The sequence below is a fragment of the Scyliorhinus torazame genome, chromosome 22, assembly GCF_047496885.1.
Source record: "Scyliorhinus torazame isolate Kashiwa2021f chromosome 22, sScyTor2.1, whole genome shotgun sequence".
Taxonomy (NCBI): domain Eukaryota; kingdom Metazoa; phylum Chordata; class Chondrichthyes; order Carcharhiniformes; family Scyliorhinidae; genus Scyliorhinus; species Scyliorhinus torazame.
The window spans coordinates 97,076,542-97,099,483 of NC_092728.1; the positions used below are offsets into that span (position 1 = coordinate 97,076,542).

General features: G+C 48.2%; 1 protein-coding gene across 5 annotated transcripts in view; it reads right to left on the reverse strand.

Annotated features, from left to right (window-relative positions):
• Positions 1-1,154: 1,154 nt before the first annotated feature.
• Positions 1,155-22,942, reverse strand: part of LOC140399248 (adenylate kinase isoenzyme 1-like) — a 242,246-nt gene continuing 220,458 nt past the window's right edge. For all 5 annotated transcript variants that reach the window (XM_072488681.1, XM_072488680.1, XM_072488679.1 and 2 more), the window contains 3 exons: positions 21,466-21,582; positions 6,875-7,066; positions 1,155-4,132 (listed from right to left, as the gene is read on the reverse strand). In XM_072488681.1, the coding sequence (XP_072344782.1) occupies positions 4,064-4,132; positions 6,875-7,066; positions 21,466-21,582 (378 nt within the window). In that variant the 3' untranslated portion in view covers positions 1,155-4,063. The remainder of the gene's footprint in view (positions 4,133-6,874; positions 7,067-21,465; positions 21,583-22,942) is intronic.

Sequence of the window (22,942 nt, forward strand, 5' to 3'; positions counted from 1 at the left end):
AGACTGGCTTTCCTGAATGCCCTGCAGAATTTCATTGCCAAATTTAAATGGGGTTGCTGACCATTGTCAGCTTGATAATTGGAGGCCTCAGAGGGATAAAGATGCAGCCCAGTGATATGCCCAGGTCATTATAGAGGGTGCAAACGAGATTAACCAGAACAGTAAGAGGACAAGGAACATCAGCTCTGTGCAGAAACACGAGAAGCTGGGATTTTCTCCATAAGGGGAGAGATAATAAGGGAGTATTTATAGAATAATTCAGGAAAAATTGTTTCCACTGGCGAGAGAGTTGGGAATCAGAAGACACAGATTTAATGTGATTGGCAAACGAACCAGAAGCGAGATAGATAAGGAGAATTAATTCTACACAGAAAAAAAGTAGATTCAATGGTAACTTTCAAATAATTGGAGAAATACTTGATAAAGATAAGGGTAACAATTTAATGGAAAAATTTGTAGATGCCATTTTGGGCGCGATTGGCAGGGTGTTGCTCGACGACCGCGTTGGCGAGATCGCGGCCCGTGCTTAACGGCACTTAGTGCTGGAAATGAGCCCCAACAAGATTCTCACCATTACCGCTGTCTCCCCATCTGATTCAACAGACTCGGGCCTCAGCGACTCGGAGCTACTTTTAAATTCTCCCTCACCACTTACTCCCAGTCAACACACAAGCATGGCAGCGCGGAAACCGGTTTCTTTCTTTGGGGATGCCAACTTTGCCAGGCTTCACCACGCTGTCGATGCGAGATGGGACATCCTGTTTATCTGAGGGGGTTAGGAGGCCCAGCAGCAGGGTCAACAATTCCGCCTGGGAGCCAGTGGCAGCGACTTTCAGTGCGGGCAACATGACAAGGGGGACCGCCATACAATGTCGGAAGAAGACCAACGACCTCCACCGAGCTGCAAGGGTACGTTACCGTCTCTCTCCTGGCATCAGTTCCGCCTGCCACCCCTCAAGAGCATGGAACACAGGTTGGTCCTCACAGCGGCAGGATGATTTTCTTTGATTCAGGAGTCCTGTGCATCCCTTCTGGGTTTTATTAAATGGTGCCACTTAATGCCAAGAGGAACAAATAGGAACTGTGTTCTCCAACTGTGAACAAGAGCCAAAAGCGCACATCCGACGACAACGGAGAGACTACACGACACAATGGCGAGGTCAGTTCTGTTTTATTAAATTTACATTCAATCACCTCCCTCCGGTCCAAGGATCAATTGAGGCCCCAATAAACTAGGTACAAGCTTGGGTTCCTTTGTAACAGCATCGGGGGGGACATTGCTGGTTTGGTTGACAACACAGGAAGACAAAAAATGTTGCACATCTACAACCAGTTAGAATACGTCGACAAATCACTAATGCCTTGAACTCACAATGTGTGATATTGGTGGAGAACATGTCAAGAGTACGAAACTCTTTGCTATTATTACAAAAGCTTTAATCGTTAACAGTTGAATTAAAAACACCAAAGAAAATTCATACAATGTTCTTTTATCAATAGTCCACTGCATGATTTCATTCAAAAGATGATCGTTCTGGATTTTATTTGGCTCACACTGTGATATTCCAACCCCCCCCCCCCCCGTTCTGTTAAACACCACACAAATGCGGCTTCAGAAAATTGTGACCCGTGGTTTACAACGGGAAAGCGGGAATAATTAAAACGTTATTTCGGAGGTCGCAGGATGCGGATTGTCCTCGGTAAGATTTCACACAGGGAAAATGACTAAGGGCAGAATTTTCCGGCCCCACCCCAGCAGGGGCAGGCCCAGGGGGCCAGCAAAATGCAGCAAGCTGTTCGGCGGGACGAGAAATCCTGCTGACGGGAGGGACCGTAAACCTCTGCCTGTAGTCCACCTGCGAATAGTTTCTTGCTTTGATCCTTTACCTGAAGGATTACGCAGACCCCCCCCCCCCCCCGCCCACCACCTGAGGGATTGCATTCACTATTCTGCCTCAAACTGAAAATATGTAAGACTGTCAGGTTTCCTGAAATTTATTCAGAAAGTATAATACACAGGTATTTTTTAACTGCGTTTCACAATAGCCTGCCCCGGGGTTTCAAAGACAGGTCACTGCTCTACATGTTAATTACACATAGTCAAGATTATTGACATCTGTTTTGAAATGGACGATTCGTTTTGAGTCTTCAATGAATTAAGCATAAAAGGGAAGAAGTGGTTTTGAGAAATGCATAATGGAATATATAAATAGTGGTTCCGGCAGGGAAAGAAGGCAGCTATTTATATAGTGGAGACTCCATTTGCTATTTTAGCAAAAGCAGGAGAAAGCTAACTTTCACTAGGGTACAAAGGTTTTACTTTTCAGTTAATACAGTACTTTGCTTGCTTGTGACCTCCTATAACTCCACAAACAAGCTCCAAGGATATAGAATGATAATGGAACCAAGGCAGATGGCGAGTGATAAGATACAGGTCAGCCAGGATCTCACTGACGATGAGGGGCTGAATGCAGTCCTCCCCATTTCTATGTTCCCAAGTCAGTTTTGATTTATCTTCCTAGCCTTGGGTTCTGTAACAGGTTCCTTCAGCAAATCCCTTCCTCCGCCTCACTCCCCGCTGACCCAATGTCAACCTGCAGAACAAGGATTTGGATTGGCTAGACGACACACCTCTAAAACGAATTTTGAACCAATTAGGAGCCAATTTTACTTTGTGAGGGCGGGGGAAGTTTCTCCCAAATCAAAAAGTGGAAGTGGGAAGTGAGCAGAGGTAAGCAAAAGATCTTTGAAGTTAATTGAAGAAATAGATGAGACGGACAAAGAAGTTCAAATAATGGAAAATGGGTTGTGAGGGAATGGAAGTGGCAATCAGGCAAGCTGCATTAAAGTAGCAACAGCAATTTTGTCTGTTTTGAGTTTGGGTTAGATATTGCAATAAAAGCTATTCCAGATGTTTGGATAGATTACATACTATAAGATTTGGGTTCATTCAATGTCATTGTTCACAATCAGGAAACCACCCCAAAAAAAAGTAAGTGCAGGAAAAGATTCAGCTGCCATAGCTCCAAGGTAGGAAAACTCTAGTTTGTGGCAAGACTTTGCTCACCAAAGTACTCTGAACAACCTGCAGATCAGTTTAAGTGCCTCAGTGAGCCCCGCTTGACGGTTTTATACCAGATTACTGGCCTGAACCTGACTGGAAAATCCGAGGCTTGGTAAATATCTTTTTCATTCTTTCATGGGATGTGGGCCTCAGCGGGCTGGCCACCATTTATTGCTCGTCTCTAATTGCCTTTGAGGGGGTATTTAAGAGTCAACCACATTGCTGTGGATCTGGAGTGGCATGTAGGCCAGACCAGGTAAGGATGGCAGATTTTCTCCCCTAAAGGAAGTGAACCAGAAAGGTTTTTTTATGACAATGGTCATCATTTCGCTTCTAATTCCAGATTTTCATTCAAATTTCACCATCTGCCGTGATGGGATTTGAACCCGGGTCCCCTGAGCATTTCCCGGGGTCTCGGGATTATTACTCCAGTGACAATATCACTGCACCCCTACCTAGCCTGTAAAGGTGACAAAATAACGATCAACTACTGAAATTATCTATGAGTGATCTCAAAGCCCCAGCAGGTTGTCTTGCTGGGAGCTCAAGTACGTATCTGTGATTTGGAACCTCTGGATTGAGAACATGAAAAGGCCTGAACCCATTTCCCTTCTTGTTGTGGGTTGGTGTTTGGAATACAAGGCAATGAGAGCTGGAGTTGGACCATAATTTGCTGTGAAGGGTTTGTACTGATTTCAAATGATGCTGAGTCCGGTTCTATTCAGTGGATATTGTTCAGTTGCCTTGGAGATATAAATTTATCGTTTCATCTGGTGCCTTCCAGCCACTTGCAACGGGACTGCACAATGCGGAAATAGATCCAATCAAATTTCCTGATGAGAAGCCTTTGGATTCCCAGTCACCTAGTAGCTGAACCAATGAAGTTGCTCTCTTTGTAACACTGTCCATGATTGGCTGAAAGTGAGACTAGGAGGATAAAGGCTTCTCTCGAGGTCAAAGGGAGAGGAGGGGTATTGTTGCAACACTTCTGTCTTCCATTCACTTCAACGCATCAAGAGCAGCACAAACTTGAGCAAACACCTCATCCACTGCACCCTCTGCGTTTATCTAATGAATGAAAAGAAAAGTAAATCAAAATGAATACCTTACTTTTAATTTAAAAAACATTTCTGTCCTTGCCCCCTCCTGCTCCTCTCTCTCTAAAGTACATGCCCACAGGTCCATGCTGGTCCAACTCAGAACAAATGTGGCCATTCTTGAATGGGTGAGCTGGACAGTGAGGGCCAGAAGGCTGTGTGGGGCAGCACATTCAAGTCCAATCCTGTCCCAACATCCACAAAACACACCCTTTCCAACAGGAAAAGTTATCAGAAGGAGGAGTCTGGGTGACGTTTCCTCTCCACAGCCCAAAAGGGCTGAGATTCATTTTATCAGTCCTGACTTATCACTTAACTCAGCATAGCTACAAATCTGGCACTTGCCTTATTTTTTAAAAAGATTGTTCCAATTAAGTGGCAATTTAGCATGGCCCATCCACCTACCATGCACATCATAGGGTTGTGGGTGTGAGACCCACGCAGTCATGGGGAGAATGTGCAAACTCCATTTGGACAGTAATCTGGGGCCAGGACCGAACCCAGTTCCTGGTTTAGTGCTAACCACTGCGCCACCGTGCTACCCTCGTTCCTTATTTCTAGTGGCTGAGTAGGCAGTGCTTCAGTAACCTTTCCATTGAGGGGGATAGGCTTGCTTTTGGCAATATGCCTTGTGTGGGTATAATGGCTTTGGGCCGATCAGTTAGCACTGAGAGGAGGAGAAATGTCCTGCCTCCAAGGGCTGTGAATCTTTGGATTTCTCTACCCCAGAGGGTTGTGGATGCTCCATCGTTGGATTCATTTAAGACTGCGATAGACAGATTTTCTGTGTCTTGGGCAATCAAGGAGTGAGTAGGAGAGTGGGTGTAGAGCTGAAGGTTAGTTATTAATGGAGGTACAAGGTCGATGGACCATGTGGTCTGCTCCTGCTTCATATGCTCTAATGTGCCTCCCTGTTGTTTGGGTGCCAATGTCTCGGGTGCGATTTTCCGAAATGGAGATAAAGTCCCGACGCCAGAGTGAAAACCGGAGTGTTTCACTCAGGCGTTGGAGCCCACTCCCAGCCCCCTATTCTCCCGCCCCCGGGGCTAGGAGCGGCGTCGTGTATTTTACGTGCGCTGGGCCTTGACGCGTGTCAATGTTGCGGCCGGCGTCGCGTAAATAACGTCACCCGTGCATTGCGGGTTGGCCAGCGCCAACCCGCGCATGCGCGGTTGCCGTCCTCCCCGAGGCCGCCCCGCAAGAAGATGTCGGATGGATCTTGCGGGGCGGCGGAGGAAAGGAGGTCCTCCTTCAGAGAGGCCGGCCCGCCGATCGGTGGGCACCGATCGTGGGCCAGACCCCATCGGAGGCCCCCTCTGGTGCAGGAACTCCCCTCCCCCCCTCCCCCCACAGGCCACCCCCACAGCGTTCCCGCGCAGTTCCCGCCGGCAGCGACCAGGTGTGGACGATGTCGGCGGGAACCTGTCGTGTTGGGGCGGCCGCTCGGCCCATTCGGGCCGGAGATTCTCCGAGCGGCCAGGCGTGATTCTCACGGCGCTGGTTTGGGGGGGGTTGGGAGAATCGAGTGCGGGTGTCGGGGCAGCGCGGCGCCCCGGCGATTCTCCCACCCGGCGTGGGGGGGGGGGGGGAGAATTCCGTCCCTCATCTGATTTTTAAAGGCGTTGGCAGAGGAATTCAAGGAACTGTGTGATTTGTGGAATAAATCCCTCTATTTTTCTGTCTCTGCTATTCCCTCACACCACACTCTCACACACTCACTCACTCAGTAAACCAGTGATCTACTCCCTGTTCACTTTGCAGTGCTGGTGATGGCAGATGCTTTGAACTGATGTTCGGAACTCACGATTTCACCCCGCTCCCCCAACAGTCAATCAAATATGATACATCGATATAGTTGACAACCAATATTCTAACCTCTAGCCAATCATACCACAGCTTGTTACTACTGCCTCCCTAGACCAGTGTTGTCCAATAAGATTTTGATGCTCGCCAAACGTATGGTAACAAAATGTTTGCAAAGTATGGGGAAGATCTTGTAATAGTCTCCCAGAGAAGAGCTGGGATTGAGCGATGGAACTAAAGATGAGCAATAGTGCACTAAAGTGACAATAGCTCTGTCAAAAAATATTTTTAGTAGCAGCAATGAATCGTTACACAGCATTTTAATTGCAGTGTAGCAACTAATATATTTCAACATGCTTTCACTTCCTTAGTGTGGGCCTCTTTGCCACGTAGTCGAATAGAGTGAGGCTCCTTTTTTTTTAAATTTTAAGGATTGGTTCTCCCATAACATCTTCTACTCACTTTTGACATGGCCACGTATTGTCTCAGACGGAGTCTGGAACCGTGTCCTCGGTCAAATGGGCTGCCACAGAGTCCTAATGTCCATCTGATTAAAATCTCTCCCCTAGTGAAGAGCATCAGTGCGTCACATGCCCCTGACTGCACCGCCAAGTGGCGAGTTTATGGATAACACTGCCCGAGGCCATTGGGTATTTTTTATTGCCCATGGCAGCAGCGGCGAGGTTCAAAGGGCTTCCTCTGCCGCCATTGGACAGCTAAAACCAAGCTTAATCCAAAATCCAGATGCTCATTTCAACCCCTGTTTCAAGTAGTTTATTGATTTCCGGGGTCACCTTAGAAGAGAACACATGGAGCTAGGATTTCAAGAAAAACTCTCCCTTCAAGGCATTATTTGTTTCTACTGCTACTTTAGGAAGTGTTGTCATATTCTCTCTGTTTCAGGCCTCACCTTCCTGATGATGCCCCTGGGTTGATAGAAGTTGATGACGGGCTCAGTTGCTTTGTAGTAGGTTTCCAGACGTTTTGTGATGGTTTCTTCGTTGTCATCGGCGCGCCCGCTCGTCTTGCCCCGTCCCAGCAGCCGTTTGACCATGGTCTCTTTTCCAGCATCAACATACAAGAGCAGGGTAGGGGGGCCAATCTATTAGGACGGAGGATGAACACAATCAACCAATCAGCTGAAGGACAGTTTTCCGAGAGCAGCTTGGGATTCTCATTCTTTCTGTCTGGTTTTTCTTTCTCACTCTTGCCCCAAATCTGAACCCTGGCTTGGTTTTCTTATTTATTGACTTACACGTCTTTTAATATTGGGAATGGAAGCATTTCCAATTTGTGCACCTCAGTGACAGTGCCAAACACTCCCAGATGAAATACAGCCCGTGGGTTAGATACAGAGTGCAGCTCCCTCGACACCAGTGGTGGGAAACCTGGGCTAGTGAGTGGGCCACAGGAGTGGCTCTCCTTCACCTCAGTGAACCTCACGATTGAAATGGGCTTATTCACCAACCATGACCCAAGGAATAAGATTAAATGAGTTTGATACATACCAATATTTCATAACGACTTTTGAAAATGCTTAATCATTTATATATTAACTGAACTGTCATCAACTTCAATAATAAAATAAATATTTACACTTTGGAAGAGCACACCTCATTTCACTTTCCCTCGCTTTAGGTGCGCATCACTTCAGTCCTACCGATCGGGAAAAAACTACACGGATGCAAATCAGCGGACTGTGGCGACCCTGCAAGTTGGCAATGGTCGACAAAATGTCTCAGAACCCAGATGGGCCTAATAGACATAGAATCCCGACGCTGCAGAAGGAGGCCATTTAGAACATAAGAACTAGGAACAGGAGTAGGCCACCTGGCCCCTCGAGCCTGCTCCGCCATTCAATGAGATCATGGCTGATCTTTGTGGACTCAGCTCCACTCTCCGGCCCGTACACCATATCCCCGAATCCCTTTATTCTTTAGAAAGACATCTATCTTTTTCTTAAAAACGTTTAAAGAAGGAGCCTCAACTGCTTCACTGGGCAACGAGTTCCAGAGATTCACAACCCTTAGGGTGAAGAAGTTCCTCCTAAACTCGGTCCTAAATCTACTTCCCTTTATTTTGAGGCTATGCCCCCTAGTTCTGCTTTCACCCGCCAGTGGAAACAACCTGCCCGCATCTATCCTATCTATTCCCTTCATAATTTTATATGTTTCAATAAGATCCCCCCACATCCTTCTAAACTCCAATGAGTACAGTCCCAGACTACTCAACATCTCGTCATAATCTAATCCCCTCAACTCTGGGATCAACCTAGTGAATCTCCTCTGCACTCCCTCCAGTGCCAATATGTCCTTTTTCAATAAGGAGACCAAAACTGAACACAATACTCCAGATGTGGTCTCACCAACACCTTATACAATTGCAGCATAACCTCTTGAACTCCATCCCTCTAGCAATGAAAGACAAAACTCGATTAGCCTTCTTAATCACCTGTTGCACCTGCACACCAACTTTTTGCGACTCGTGCACCAGCACACCCAGGTCCCTCTGCACAGCAGCATGTTTTAACATCTTACCGTTTAAATAATAATCCATTCTGCTGTTATTCCTCCCAAAATGGATAGTCTCACACTTGGCAACATTGAATTCCATCTGCCAGACCCTAGCCCATTCACCTAACCTATCCAAATCCTTCTGCAGACTTCCGGTATCCTCTGCACTTTTTGCTTTACCACTCATCTTAGTGTCGTCTCAAACTTTGCCACATTGCACTTGGTCCCCAACTCCAAATCATCTATGTAAATTGTGAACAACTGCGGGCCCAACACTGATCCTTGAGGGCCCCCACTAGTTACAGGTTGCCAACCAGAGAACATCCATTTATCCCCACTCTCTGCTTTCTGTTAGTTAACCAATCCTCTACCCATGCTACCACTTTACCCTCAATGCCATGCACCTTTAATTTATGCAGCAACCTTTTGTGTGGTACCTTGTCAAAAGCTTTCTGGAAATCCAGATATACCACATCCATTGGCTCCCCGTTATCTACTGCACTGGTAACGTCCTCAAAGAATTCTACCAAATTAGTCAGACACGACCTACCCTTTATGAACCCATGCTGCGTCTGCCCAATGGGACAATTTCCCTCCAGGTGCCCCGCTATTTCCTCCTTAATGATAGATTCCAGCATTTTCCCTACAACCGAAGTTAAGCTTACCGGCCTATAATTACCCGCTTTCTGCCGACCTCCTTTTTTAAACAGTGGTGTCACGTTTGCTACTTTCCAATCCTCTGGGACCACCCCAGAGTCTAGTGAATTTTGATAAATTATCTCTAGTGCGTTTACAATTTCCCTAGCCATCTCTTTTAACACTCTGGGATGCATCCCATCAGGGCCAGGAGACTTGTCTACCTTTAGCCCCATTAGCTTGCCCAATACTGCCTCCTTAGTGATTACAATCATCTCAAGGTCCTCACCTTTCATATCTTTATTTCCATCAGTCACTGGCATGTTATTTGTGTCTTCCACTGTGAAGACTGACCCAAAAAACCTGTTCAGCTCCTCAGCCATTTCCCCGTCTCCTATTATTAAATCTCCCTTCTCATCTTCCAAAGGACCAATATTTACCTTAGCCACTCTTTTTTGTCTTATATATTTGTAGAAGCTTTTACTATCTGCTTTTATGTTCTGAGCAAGTTTACTTTTATAGTCTACCTTACTCTTCTTTATAGCTTTTTTAGTAGCTTTCTGTTGTCCCCTAAAGACTTCCCAGTCCTCTAGTCTCCCACTAATTTTTGCCACTTTGTATGTTTTTTCCTTCAATTTGATACTCTCCCTCACCTCCTTAGATATCCACGGTCGATTTTTCCCCTTTCTACCGTCTTTCTTTTTTGTCGGTATGAACCTTTCCTGAACACTGTGAAAGATCGCTCGGAAGGTTCTCCACTGTTCCTCAACTGCTTCACCATGAAGTCTTTGCTCCCAGTCTACCTTAGCTAGTTCTTCTCTCATCCCATTGTAATCCCCTTTGTTTAAGCACAAAACACTAGTGTTTGATTTTACCTTGTCATCCTCCAACTGTATTTTAAATTCCACCATATTGTGGTCGCTCCTTCCAAGAGGATCCCGAACTATGAGATCATTAATCAATCCTGCCTTATTACACAGGACCAGGTCTAGGACCGCTTGTTCCCTTGTAGGTTCCATTACATACTGTTCCAGGAAATTATCCTGGACACATTCTATAAACTCCTCCTCAAGGCTGCCTTTACCAACCTGGTTAAAACAATCGACATGCAGATTAAAATCTCCCATGATAACCGCTGTACCATTTCTACATGCATCCATTATTTCTTTGCTTATTGCCTGCCCTACCATCCTGTTACTATTTGGTGGCCTATAGACTACTCCTATCAGTGACCTTTTCGCCTTACCTGATTTCCACCCAAATTGATTCAACCTTGTCCTCCATAGCACCAATATCATCCCTTACTATTGCCCGGATGCCATCCTTAAACAACAAAGCTACATCACCGCCCTTACCGTCCATTCTAACCTTTCGTATAGTCTGATATCCTTGGATATTTAACTCCCAGTCGTGACCATCTTTTAACCATGTTTCAGTAATGGCCACTAAATCATAGTCATTCATGATGATTTGCGGCATCAACCCATTCACCTTATTCCGTATACTACGAGCATTCAGGTAAAGTACACTTATGCTGTTTTTTATGTCTTTGCTATGAATCCTAACACCTTGATCAGTAACTTTTCGCAAATTATTTTTCCTCTTACCCTTTCTCCTAATTTTCCTTGTCTTTGAACCCATATCTCTACATAACCTGTCACGTAACCTGCTGCCTTGCTCTCCATTAACCATTATACTGTCCATAGCTTTACCCTTCCCTTCCCCCCAACTTGCTAGTTTAAAGTCCTTGTGACCAACCTATTTATCCTATTCGCTAGAACATTGGTCCCAGAATGGTTCAGGTGAAGACCGTCCCAACGGTACAGGTCCCTCCTGCCCCAGTACTGATGCCAATGCCCCATGAAATGGAATCCCTCTTTCCTGCACCACTCCTTTAGCCACGTGTTAACTTCACTAATTTTCTCAACCCTATGCCAATTGGCACGTGGCTCGGGTAGTAATCCAGAGATTATAACCCTGAAGGACCTGTTCTTTAATTTAGTCCCTAGTGTTTGATAATCCCCAAACAGGTCCTCTTTCCTAGTCTTACCTATGTTGTTAGTCCCAATGTGGACCACAACAACTGGATCCTCCCCCTCCCTCTCCAAAATCCTTTCAAGCCGATCAGAGATGTCCCTCACCCTGGCACCGGGCAGGCAACATACCATTCGGGACTCACGATCTGGCTTACAAAGGATGCCATCAATCCCCCTAATTATAGAATCTCCTACAACTACCACTTGTCTTTTTGCTCCCCCCTCTTGAATGGCTTCCTGTACCATGGTGCAGTGGTCAGTCAATGCATCCTCCCTACAGCCCTCTTCCTCATCCACACAGGGAGCAAGTACCTCATACCTGTTGGACAAGGTCAAGGGCTGAGGCTCCTCAACTCCTAAACTCAGGATCCCCCTACCTGCCTCCCTTGCAGTCACACCACTCTGTCCCTGACCACTGACCAAATTAACAGTACTTATTCTACCGGGTGTGACTGCCTCCTGAAACAAAGCGTCCAGGTAATTTTCCCCCTCCCTAATGTGCCGCAGTGTGTGCAGCTCGGTCTCCAGCTCATCAATTCTGAGCTGAAGTTCCTCGAGCAGCCAACACTTGCTGCAGATGTGGTCACTGACGGTCTCAATGGGATCCACCAGTTCCATCATCATACAGCAGCAGCACATCACCTGTCCAGCCATATTCAACTAGTTAATTAATTTAAATAATTTTGAAAAAAAAAATTTCATAGAACCTCATGGATAAACCCGAACACCAACAAAAACACAGCCCTCTCTCGCCACTCACCTGAACTCAGCCACTCACCTGAACTCAGTCACTCACCTAAACTCAGATGCACTCTGTTCCAATCAGCACTCAGTCACTCACCTAAACTCAGATGCACTCTGTTCCAATCAGCACTCAGTCACTCACCTAAACTCAGATGCACTCTGTTCCAATCAGCACTCAGTCACTCACCTAAACTCAGATGCACTCTGTTCCAATCAGCACTCAGTCACTCACCTAAATTCAGATGCACTCTGTTCCAATCAGCACCCCGTGTCTAAGGGCACTCCTGCCACACCTTTTGTACCCTGCCTGATTTCCAATGAGCCAATAGGCCTGCTCCAGGAACTGGACTCTCCAACTGCCACTCGACCTGCAAACAAGCTCTTTTAAATATGCACTCACCTCTCCCAGCAACCCTACAGCCTGTGGCCTGCTCCAGGAACTGAAGTCTCTTTTAAATATGCACTCACCTCTCCAGCAACCCTGCAGCCTGTGGCCTGCTCCAGGAACTGAAGTCTCTTTTAAATATGTACTCACCTCTCCCAGCAACCCTGCAGCCTGTGGCCTGCTCCAGGAACTGAAGTCTCTTTTAAATATGCACTCACCTCTCCCAGCAACCCTGCAGCCTGTACACTGACCCTTCAAAAGACCACCCCACCTAGACCCAATCCCCCGCCCTATCCCAGTAACCCCACCCAATCTTTGAACACTAAGGGCAATTTAGCATGACCAGTCCACCTAACCTCCACATCTTTGGACTGTGGGAGGAAACCAGAGCACCCGGAGGAAACCCACGCAGACACGGGGAGAAAGTGCAAACTTCACACAAACAGTCATTCGACAGTGAGGGACTTCATGAGGAAGGAGGTGCCTTTGTTTCCGGCGCTGCCACCCCCAGTGCTGTAGGACAAACCCCTGTCCGAGGAGGACAAAGGAGAGGGCACACTCTCGAATATATATGGGGAGCTGTTGAAGAGAGAGTGTGCCCCAGTGGAGGAGGTTTGGTGTAAGTGGGAGGAGGAGAATGGGGGAACGGGGGCCGCTGGGGTATGGTGTGAGGCTTTGCAGAGAGTAAGTGCGTCCTCGTCGTGTGCAAGACTAAGTCTCGTTCAGTTCAAAGTGGTATAACAGGGCCCACATGATGGTGTTTCCGGATGAGCCGGTTCTTTCGAGGGGCGGGCAGTATGCAGGGAGGCCAGCGAACCGGCGCTAGCAGGACCCGGAGTTCATAAATCATAGAATTCACAGTGCAGAAGGAGGCCATTGGGCCCATCGGGTCTGCACCGGCCCTTGGAAAGAGCGCCCCACTTAAGCCCACACTTCCAATCTATCCCCGTAACGCAGTAACCCCATCCAATCTTTTTGGACACTAAGGGCAATTCAGCATGGCTAATCCACCTAACCTGCACATCTTTGGACTGTGGGAGGAAACCGGAGCACCCGGTGGAAACCCACGCACACACGGGGAGAACATGCAGACTGCGCACAGACAGTGACCCAAGCCGGGAATCGAACCTGGGACCCTGGAGCTGTGAAACAACTGTGATAATCACTATGCTACTGTGCTACCCATACTGCCCATATTGTTTGTTGTCCCTGCAAGGACTGGATTTGGAGAGTTACTGCCGTGGGCAGACTATTGTACATAGTTCAATAAAGCCTTGTTCCACTACTGCAGGCTTCCTCAAGCTACTAAACTCACAGGCACTCTGACCTAATATTGAAGCTCATTTCCAGGAAAGACATGGTAATCTAAAATTAGATCTCAATCTCCCAATTCAGTGAGAATGCTGACAACACACACAGGATTTTAATGAGTCACTCACCACCCCCTTCCCCACGATTAGCAACTCCATCTCCCCCTATTGAGTAGGTTGTACTCATCTCCTCCCCCCACCCCCTACCCCGAGCAAAGATCTCAGCTAGTGTCCCTCATTCTGCTTTGAGCTACCCCTCGCCAGGAGTTGGGCTTACGGTCTCTCGCACTTCCTAATTCTGGGGATTTATGTTAACTTGGACTTGCAGTCAGTACGTGAAAACCACAAGGCGGCTCTTTTTCATCCCTGTCTTGAGCATAAACAAAATAGATTTGCAAACTTCATCCACCATCATTCCAGCACGGTAGCATTGTGGATAGCACAATTGCTTCACAGCTCCAGGGTCCCAGGTTCGATTCCGGCTTGGGTCACTGTCTGTGTGGCCTCTGCACATCCTCCCCGTGTGTGCGTGGGTTTCCTCCGGTTGCTCCGGTTTCCTCCCACAGTCCAAAGATGTGCAGGTTAGGTGGATTGGCCATGATAAATTGCCCTTTGTGTCCAAAATTGCCCTTAGTGTTGGGTGGGGTTACTGGGTTATGGGGATAGGGTGGAGGTGTTGACCTTGGGTAGGGTGCTCTTTCCAAGAGCGGGTGCAGACTCGATGGGCCGAATGGCCTCCTTCTGCACTGTAAATTCTATGATTCCATCATGCTGCAGGTTCTTCTGAGCATTGTACAATTGAAAGCCACGGTCTTACTTAAATAGAAGACACCCCTTTTTTATTATTTTTGCAAGTTATGCCAGCTTGAGGGTGCATGAGAGTGCACCGAAGACAAACTGCAGCTAACGTGAAGCACAGCATCTATGCATCTGACCCAGAGTTCCACAGTGTAATCCTGTCAGGGCTGGCAACATTTACAAAGCTATTACTGGTTTCACACTACTGCTTTGATGTACATATGCATTCAAGGGAGGGAGAATCACATGTGCGGAGGCCCTTGACCTCACGAGTGTTTGCAAGCCTGTAATAGAAACGCTTATTACACGTCTGTGTCATTTTGCACAAAACCGGTTTACTTTCATGGCTGAATTGCTCACGCCCTCAGGCAAATGTATTCTTCCCAGCTCCGCCCAGAGTTTCCATAATGCTAAGAATCAACTCACCGCCCAACCAAAGTTTCCCAATTAAAATGTTTGAAGGAAGTTGTGCTTTTATTGCTGCAGAAGCACCAAAGTTAAAATTCTGGAATCTACACTCGGCCTGCCGGGGATAGAAGGGGAGAGGAGAGGAAATATTTCAGGTTAACCTTTCACTGGTCGCTACCCAGAACAGCGACCTCTTTTCACTCAGTCCTGTCTTATGATTCTTTCCGAGAGAGATGGTTTAACCGGGCGACTGATCTGATCTCGCCCAAAGTCAAAGTGGTCTTCGATGAGCCTGACAGAGTAACTTAATTTACTTGGCAAGAGCTGGCACACCTTTGGGTCGTGTCCTTGCATGATTAAAACTTCCATCTACATTAAGTCAGCTCCCCTGCACTTTCAAGCCAACTGACCCTTAACAAGAGAACTTTACTGATGAATACTCTCAGAGAGACGGAAACACAAAGGGCATGAGTGTTAATAATCCTTTGTAGCTTCGATTATTAAGTACAAAAGAAATTCACTGATTAAGATTGAAGATGAATCACAAAGACTCTCATCAACCCTGGAACAACCGTATAAAGACATCTTTTCTGAGGGTTTTGAAGGATTTGTTTTCTAGTTCCTATGGTATTTAGTGTCCTATTGCTCAGTTAACAGGTTGATTTGTGGGGCTGGTCTTGGGCTATGGGATAGGCTCTTTCAGCAGCATCCAGTCCTGCTTTAGTGTTGTCATTGACTGGCCTGATCGTGTCAATCTTCAGAACTGAATCAATAGCGCACAAATTAGGGCAGCACAGTGGGTTAGCCCTGTTGCCTCATGGCGCCGAGGTCCCAGGTTCGATCCCGGCCCTGGGTCACTGTCCCATTCTCCTCGTGTTTCCGTGGATTTCGCCCCCACAAGCCAAAAGGATGTGCAGGCTAGGTGGATTGACCATGCTAAATTGTCCCTTAATTGGAAAAAATGAATTGGGTACTCTAAATTTATTTAAAAAAATATAGTGCACAAATTACACACTACACTGTCACCCTAAGTCCAAACCATCTCTGAACTGCTTCAGAATGTATGTACGGTGTGTTGGCTTTCATTAACAGGGGGATTGAGTTTAAGAGCTGCGAGGTTTTGCTGCAGCTTTATAAAACCCTGGTTAGACCACACTTGGAATATTGTGTGCAGTTCTGGTCGCCTCATTATAGGAAGGATGTGGATGCTTTGGAGAGGGTGCAGAGGAGATTTACCAGGATGCTGCCTGGACTGGAGGGCATGTCTTACGAAGAAAGGTTGAGGGAGCTAGGGCTTTTCTCACTGGAGCGAAGAAGGCAGAGAGGTGACTTGATAGGTACAAGGTGATGAGAGGCATGGATAGAGTGGATAGCCAGAGACTTTTCCCCAGGGTGGAAATGGCTCTCACAAGAGGACATAATATTAAGGTGATTGAAGGAAGGTATAGGGCAGATGTCAGAGGTAGGTTCTTTACACAGAGAGTGGTGGGTGTGTGGAATGCACTGCCAGCTTGAGGTGGTGAAGTTAGAATCATTAGGGACATTTAAGCGACTCTTAGACAGGCACATGGACAGCAGTAAATTGAAGGGGTGTAGGTCAGGTTGATCTTAGATTAGGATAAATGGTCGGCACAACATGAAAATGAAATGAAAATCGCTTATTGTCACAAGTAGGCTTCAAATGAAGTTACTGTGAAAAGCCCCTAGTCGCCACATTCCGGCGCCATTTCGGGGAGGCTGGTACGGGAATTGAACCGTGCTGCTGGCCTGCCTTGGTCTGCTTTCAAAGCCAGCGATTTAGCCCTGTGCTAAACCAGCCCCTCGTGGGCTGAAGGGCCTGTACTGTGCTGTACTGTTCTGTGTTCTATTCCTCCATCCAATCCCAAGTACAAGGGGAAACTCTTCGGCCTCTTCCAAGTACAGATTGGAAACATAGTGTAGCACCGTCAATATGACGCGAGGCAGGTTGAGGTAATGTCAATTGAAGACTTTATTAAGCAGAACTTTATCCCCAGCAGCGTGGTTACAGAATGCAGCTGCTGAGGGAAATGGAGGGAAAAGCTGGGTTCTTATACCGGCATTTCTGGGTGGAGTCCAGTAGGTGGCAGATCCTATCAGGACCTGGCATCCCTCCACCAATAGCCTGTCGACACGTGGTGTACCTATTACCCCTAATACATACCACCACACATAGAAAAAAGCAGGAGGAGGCCATTCAGCCCTTTGAGCCTGCTCAGCCATTCTATATGATCGTGGCTGATTCTGTATCTCCACACCGCACACCAACCTTCCCCACATCCTTGACGCCTTTATAAGCTAGAAATCTATTTCCTTCTTAAATATATTCAGTGATTTGGCCTCCACAGCCTTCAGTGGTAGCGAATTCCACAGGCTCACCACCCTCTGAGTGAAGAGGTTTCTCCTCATCTCAGTTCTAAATGGCTGACTCTGTATCCTGAGACTGTGACCCCCTGTTCTAGACCCCCCCCCCTCCCCGCGGCCAGGAGAAGCAACGTCCCTGCACCCAGCCTCTCCCATCATCCATGGGACCTTCCCCAGGGACCATGCAATCGCAGAAGGTGTAACACCTGCCCCTTTACCTCTTCCATGCTTAACATCCCAGGCCCAAAACACACATTCCAGGTTAAGCAGCATTTCACTTGCACCTCTTTTAATCTGGTCTATTGCATTCGCTGCTCCGAATGTGGTCTCCTCTATATCAGAGAGACCAAACGCAGACTGGGTGATCGCTTTGCTGAGCACCTTCGGTCTGTGCGCATTCAGGACCCTTGACCTTCCTGCTGCTTGCCTTTTTAACACAAGACCCTGCTCCCATGCCCACATGTCTGTCCTTGGCCTGCTACAATGTTCCAGCGAAGCTCAACGCAAACTGGAGGAACAACATCTCATCTTCCGGTTAGGCACGCTACAGCCTTCCGGTCTCAACATTGAATTCAACAACTTCAGATGATCAGCTCACCAACTCGACCCATTTGTTTTCATCCCATTTCATTTTGACTTTTTTTTAAACCATTTCTTTCTCTCTTGTCTTTCTTTATATATGATGTGGAGATGCCGGCGTTGGGACTGGGGTGAGCACAGTAAGAAGTCTTACAACTCCAGGTTAAAGTCCAACAGGTTTGTTTCGAATCATTAGCTTTCGGAGCACTGATTCACCTGAGGAAGGAGCAGTGCTCCGAAAGCTAGTGATTCGAAACAAACCTGTTGGACTTTAACCTGGTGTTGTAAGACTTCTTACTTTCTTTATATATATATATATTCACCCCCCCCCCCATCTTATCCACTTTTCCTTACCCGTTCTCCCCGTTGCTTACCCCTTCCCCACCCCCACATTTACACCTGTCACAATTTACCCTCTGATGTTAGTTTCTCTGTAGTTTGGCCTTTCACGCATTTTGTTCTCTCTGGGGACTGCCATTAGCACTCTTTCCCCTTGCTTTCTGCAGATATTAGCACCCCATTTCCCTGTGTTTCTGTGGCTATGACTCATCTTTCATTCTCACTCCGCAGTATAAATATTTCCCACTTTCTCTGCTTTAGACTTTGACAAAGGGTCATCTGGAGTCGAAACGTTAGCTCTTTTCTCTCCCTGCAGATGCTGCCAGACCTGCTGAGATTTCCCAGCATTTTCTCTTTGGTCCCTGCATCCAGTCTGTCCAGCCCTGTCAGAATTTTATATGTTTCAATTAGAACCCCTCTAGGGCCTAGTTGGTCCAACATCTCCTCATACGACAATCCTGCCATCCCAGGAATCAGTCTGGTGAACATTTGCTGCGCTCCCCTCTTTGGCAAGCATACATGCTTTCTTCGATGAGGAGGCCAAAACTGCATACAGTACGTCGAACCGATGATCAGGCACCTCTGCAATCTCATCAGCAGCAATCTCTCAACTGCTTTCCCCTTGCCACCAATTCCACTTGGATACAGCGGGTTACAGTTTAACAGGCCCTTCCCGCACCAGCCTCCCCGAACAGCTGCCGGAATGTGGCGACTAGGGGCTTTTCACAGTAACTTCATTAAAACCTACTTGTGACAATAAGCGATTATTATATTATTATTAACCAGTGGCCAAGCTGTTAACTCTTCATCTGGATGTGGAGTGTCAGTGGGCTATTTGTCCAAGGGAGGCACCACAATAAAGCCAACCTCAGACGATAACAGAGAGGAGGAAGCAGAGTATCTCTGGGAAAAGGCGCAGTGACCTCTCATGACTAATTCAGTCTGGGAATGCAAGGTGACAGAGGGTAACCGTCCATCAGTGACAAACACTTGGCTTCAAGCCAAGCAAAGAAGGAAGGTGAGAACTTCTACTTGTGTCGCACTTTCACAATCTTAGGCCAGTCCAACAGTGTCTTGAAGCCAATTTAAGCATTTTTGAGGTGTAGCCACCGTTGTAGTGTAGGGAACGCAGCAGTCAATTTGCATAAACTTTCGCAAACAACAATGATACAATGGCCCAGATTTTACAGTTGTAATTATGGTGAAACAGTCAGCACCTTCATTGTTGCAATTGTGAAGCTGACAGCAGCCTCTGGCATTCACACACCCACGGTTAGGCATGGAAATTCCAACGTTCTGGTCAGGGTGCGGCTGTTAACTGTCTCAAAGATTGTGTTCTCTTGCATGCACTAGAATTAGGTTGAACTTCCATTTTTTGACAATTAGTGTCACTAACAATAAACTTTGAAAAAGTTAAGACTTGTTGATGAAGGTGCAATTGGGTGTTTAACTAAATCATAATTTCTGCTGTATAGACTTTCCGGCCCTGAAAACTATTTCTGTATTTGTGGGGTGTAAATTAGCTTCATTAAGAAGGGATCACACCATGGGCGGGATTCTCCGATGGCGAGTCAGAGTATCCGCGCCGTCGCGAACGGGCCGCCGGCAGCGTCGATTCAGGTCCCGAAAAGGGGCCAGCAGCCGGGGTCGCGAGCAACACAGCGGGCATGGCGCCACAGCAGAGCCGTCATCGCACGACGCCCGGATGACGCCGCGTCATTTAATGTGCGCGATCCGCGCACAGGCCCCGGCCGATCGAGATGGCTGAGCCCCGCCGTGCCGCTCCCAGGTTCGGACAATGACCTGGAGGCATTGCTGGATGCAGTTGAAGAGCGCAGGGCGGTCCTGTGCCCAAGATGTGGCCACCGGTACCCGGCCAGCACAGTCAAGCACAGCTGGCGTGAAGTGGGCATCACCGTCAGCACTGTGGGGCACACCCGCCGCTCTGGAGACCAGTGCCATAAGAAGCTCCACGACCTCACGATGGCTGCCAGGGTAAGTAACCCGAGAGTTCCCCCGGGCCACACCCCACCCCTCCCCCCCCCCCCCCCCCAACCAGGTATCACGCCCCCCCCCCGCCCACGCAGGAGGGGTGGGGGGGGCACCACGTTGCACCCCCCCCCCTTGCGAGCTGCTATGGCATGGTGCCCAGTGCCCCCCTCCCCCCCAGTCATAATGTTGCCAAAATCTGCATGACTTGCTGCTGACCGCCTAACTCTGATGCTTTCCGCCCCCCGCAGGAGAAGACAGCCCACAACCATCGTGAGTGTGCAAGAACTGGAGGGGGATCACCTGTGCGGCACCCCCTCACCGTCCATGAGCAGAGGGCTCTGGACATCGCTGGGGGAGCCGCCACCCGAGAGGTAGCGCCATGCCAGATCGGAGGCGCAGTACCAAGTGAGACTTCCCTGCCTGGCTACACTCCCTCAGCCCCTCACCTCCCCCACCCCCTCCTCACGCTGCACCCCACACACTGCTCCCTCCACCCCCTAACCCCCCGCTCACACCCCACCCCCTCACACTGCCCCCTCCACCCCCTCACACCCGACTCCGCGTGTCTAATGATACGTGCTTTATTGTGTATTCCAGGGCCAACAGCCGATCGTCCCGGAACGTCTCGGAGAAGCCCCCGCCATCCAGGTCCAAGTTCATCCGCCCACAAGGACGCACGCCAGGGAGGGGAAGGAACACGGACAGGAGGGCCCTCTTCCCAGGCCGGGGCACAGGAAGCGGGCACACAGAGGACCGACATAAACGACACTGACGAACACAGGATGGACAGTCAGGACACTGACGGCCATGAGACGGACGAAGAGAGGACGGAGAGCCAGGACAGTGACGGACAGAGGACGGGGGCTCTGGACAGTGACGGACAGACGACGGGGGCTCTGGACAGTGACGCACAGAGGACGGGGGCTCTGGCCAGTGACGCACAGAGGACGGCCAGACAGATGATGGACAGACCGGACACGGCACCTCACATGGGCTGGGGACAACGTCCATCGGTCCAAGGCTCAACCCAGGAGACCACGGACCTGGGGTCCGATGCGGACACGGACCTTGTGTCACTGCTGTCACCCACACCCTCCACCAACGCGGATACACTCACCTCGGTTGGGCACATTAGTGATGAGGCTTCTGGGACTCTGACTGGTACGCACCACACAGCCGAACCGGTACAGCAGGTGGAGCTAGGAGCAGCCAAGGGGCTGGATGGTCGGAGGGCAGGCCAGGCCCAGCACCCAGCTACTGCCCAGACGGTTCCTAGGTTCCTGGACTTACCAGACCCACCCACAGACCCGATGCGTTTGGAAACCCATGGTCTGTCTCCATATGCACCCCCCTTCCCCAAATGCCACAAAACCCTGTACCCGCTTCTCAAATTCTTCTCCTTGCTTCACTTCCCGGGGGTAGCCATCAATCAAGAAGCCCTTCGAGACATCTGCCTTGGCAATCATGGCGTCCCTCAGCATTTCCAGGATAGTTTCCTGAAGAAACAAGATGGGTACAGAGGATTTTCAATATGCAGGAACTGGGGATTTAAAAAAACAAAATACATGCTATTCACCTACAAGCTACACCACCAAACTATTAAACATAGAGGAATGGTAAGAAAGAGTGGCACAGCTCACAGCTCAATTAGAACAGAAATTATCAACTCTTTACACTGTGGCCTAAAAATGTGCGTGAGAGTGTGTATACATGTGAGTGCGTTTGCGTGTGAGAGTGCGTGCGTGTGTGTGTGAGAGCGTACGTTTCTGTGCAAGTGCACGTTTCTGTGCCAGTGCATGTGTCTGCAGCGCATGTATGTATCTGCGAGCCTGTGTGTATGGTGTGTGAACACACATTGTCTGTGGTGTGTTTGTGTGTAGTGTGAAAATGTGTATGCATGTGATGGTGTGTGGTGTGCACGTGTGCCTGTGTGTGTGTGTGGTGCTTGTGTGGTGTGTGAGGTATGTGATTGTGGTGTGTTTTTAATAATAATCTTTATTGTCACAAGTAGGCAATGAAGTTACTGTGAAAAGCCCCTAGTCGCCACATTCCGACGCCTGTTCGGGTACACAAAGGGAGAATTCAGAATGTCCAAATTACCTAAAAGCACGTCTTTCTAATGGGAGGAAAACGGAGCACCCGGAGGAAACTCATGTAGACACGGGGAGAACGTGCAGACCCCGCTCAGACAGTGACCCAGCCGGGAATCGAACCTGGGACCCTGGCGCTATGAAGCCACATGTTTGTGTGTCTATGCACACATGTGTGTGGTATGTGTGGATACAGTGTGAGTGGTGAGGGAGTATGTGTGTGGTCTGTGTGTGTGGGTGGAGTGTGATGTGTGCGCGTGCGGTGTGTGTGTGCACACGCGTGCGGTGTGTGTTTAAGTGTGTGTGTGTATACACGCTTTTCTGTGTGTATGAACGTGAGTGTGTGCTGTGTGAGTGTTTGCATATATGCACATGTGTGTGGTGTATGATGTGTGCGCACATGTGTTTATGCAGTGTGTGTGGGTGGAGTGTGTGTGGTATGTGATTGATGTGGGAGTATGGTGCGTGAGTGGCACATGAGTATGGCCTGTGTTTGTGTATGTGCACACGTGTGTGTGTGTGTGTGTGTTTGTTATCTTTGTCTTTTGGGTTTATATGATTTTTAAATTGATGAGCTCGGAGCTCAGCGAGATTACATTGAAACAGGTTCAATTTAGCTCCAGCTGTCATAGGCAGTAATGAGCACATTCTAGTGTTATGAGAATATTGGAGGCAGAGGTGGAATTTGGAGCAAGAACATTGTACCGTCATCTCATGCATGTTAGGCACAATTATTTAAAACATGTTAACGCTGCAGCAGCTACAA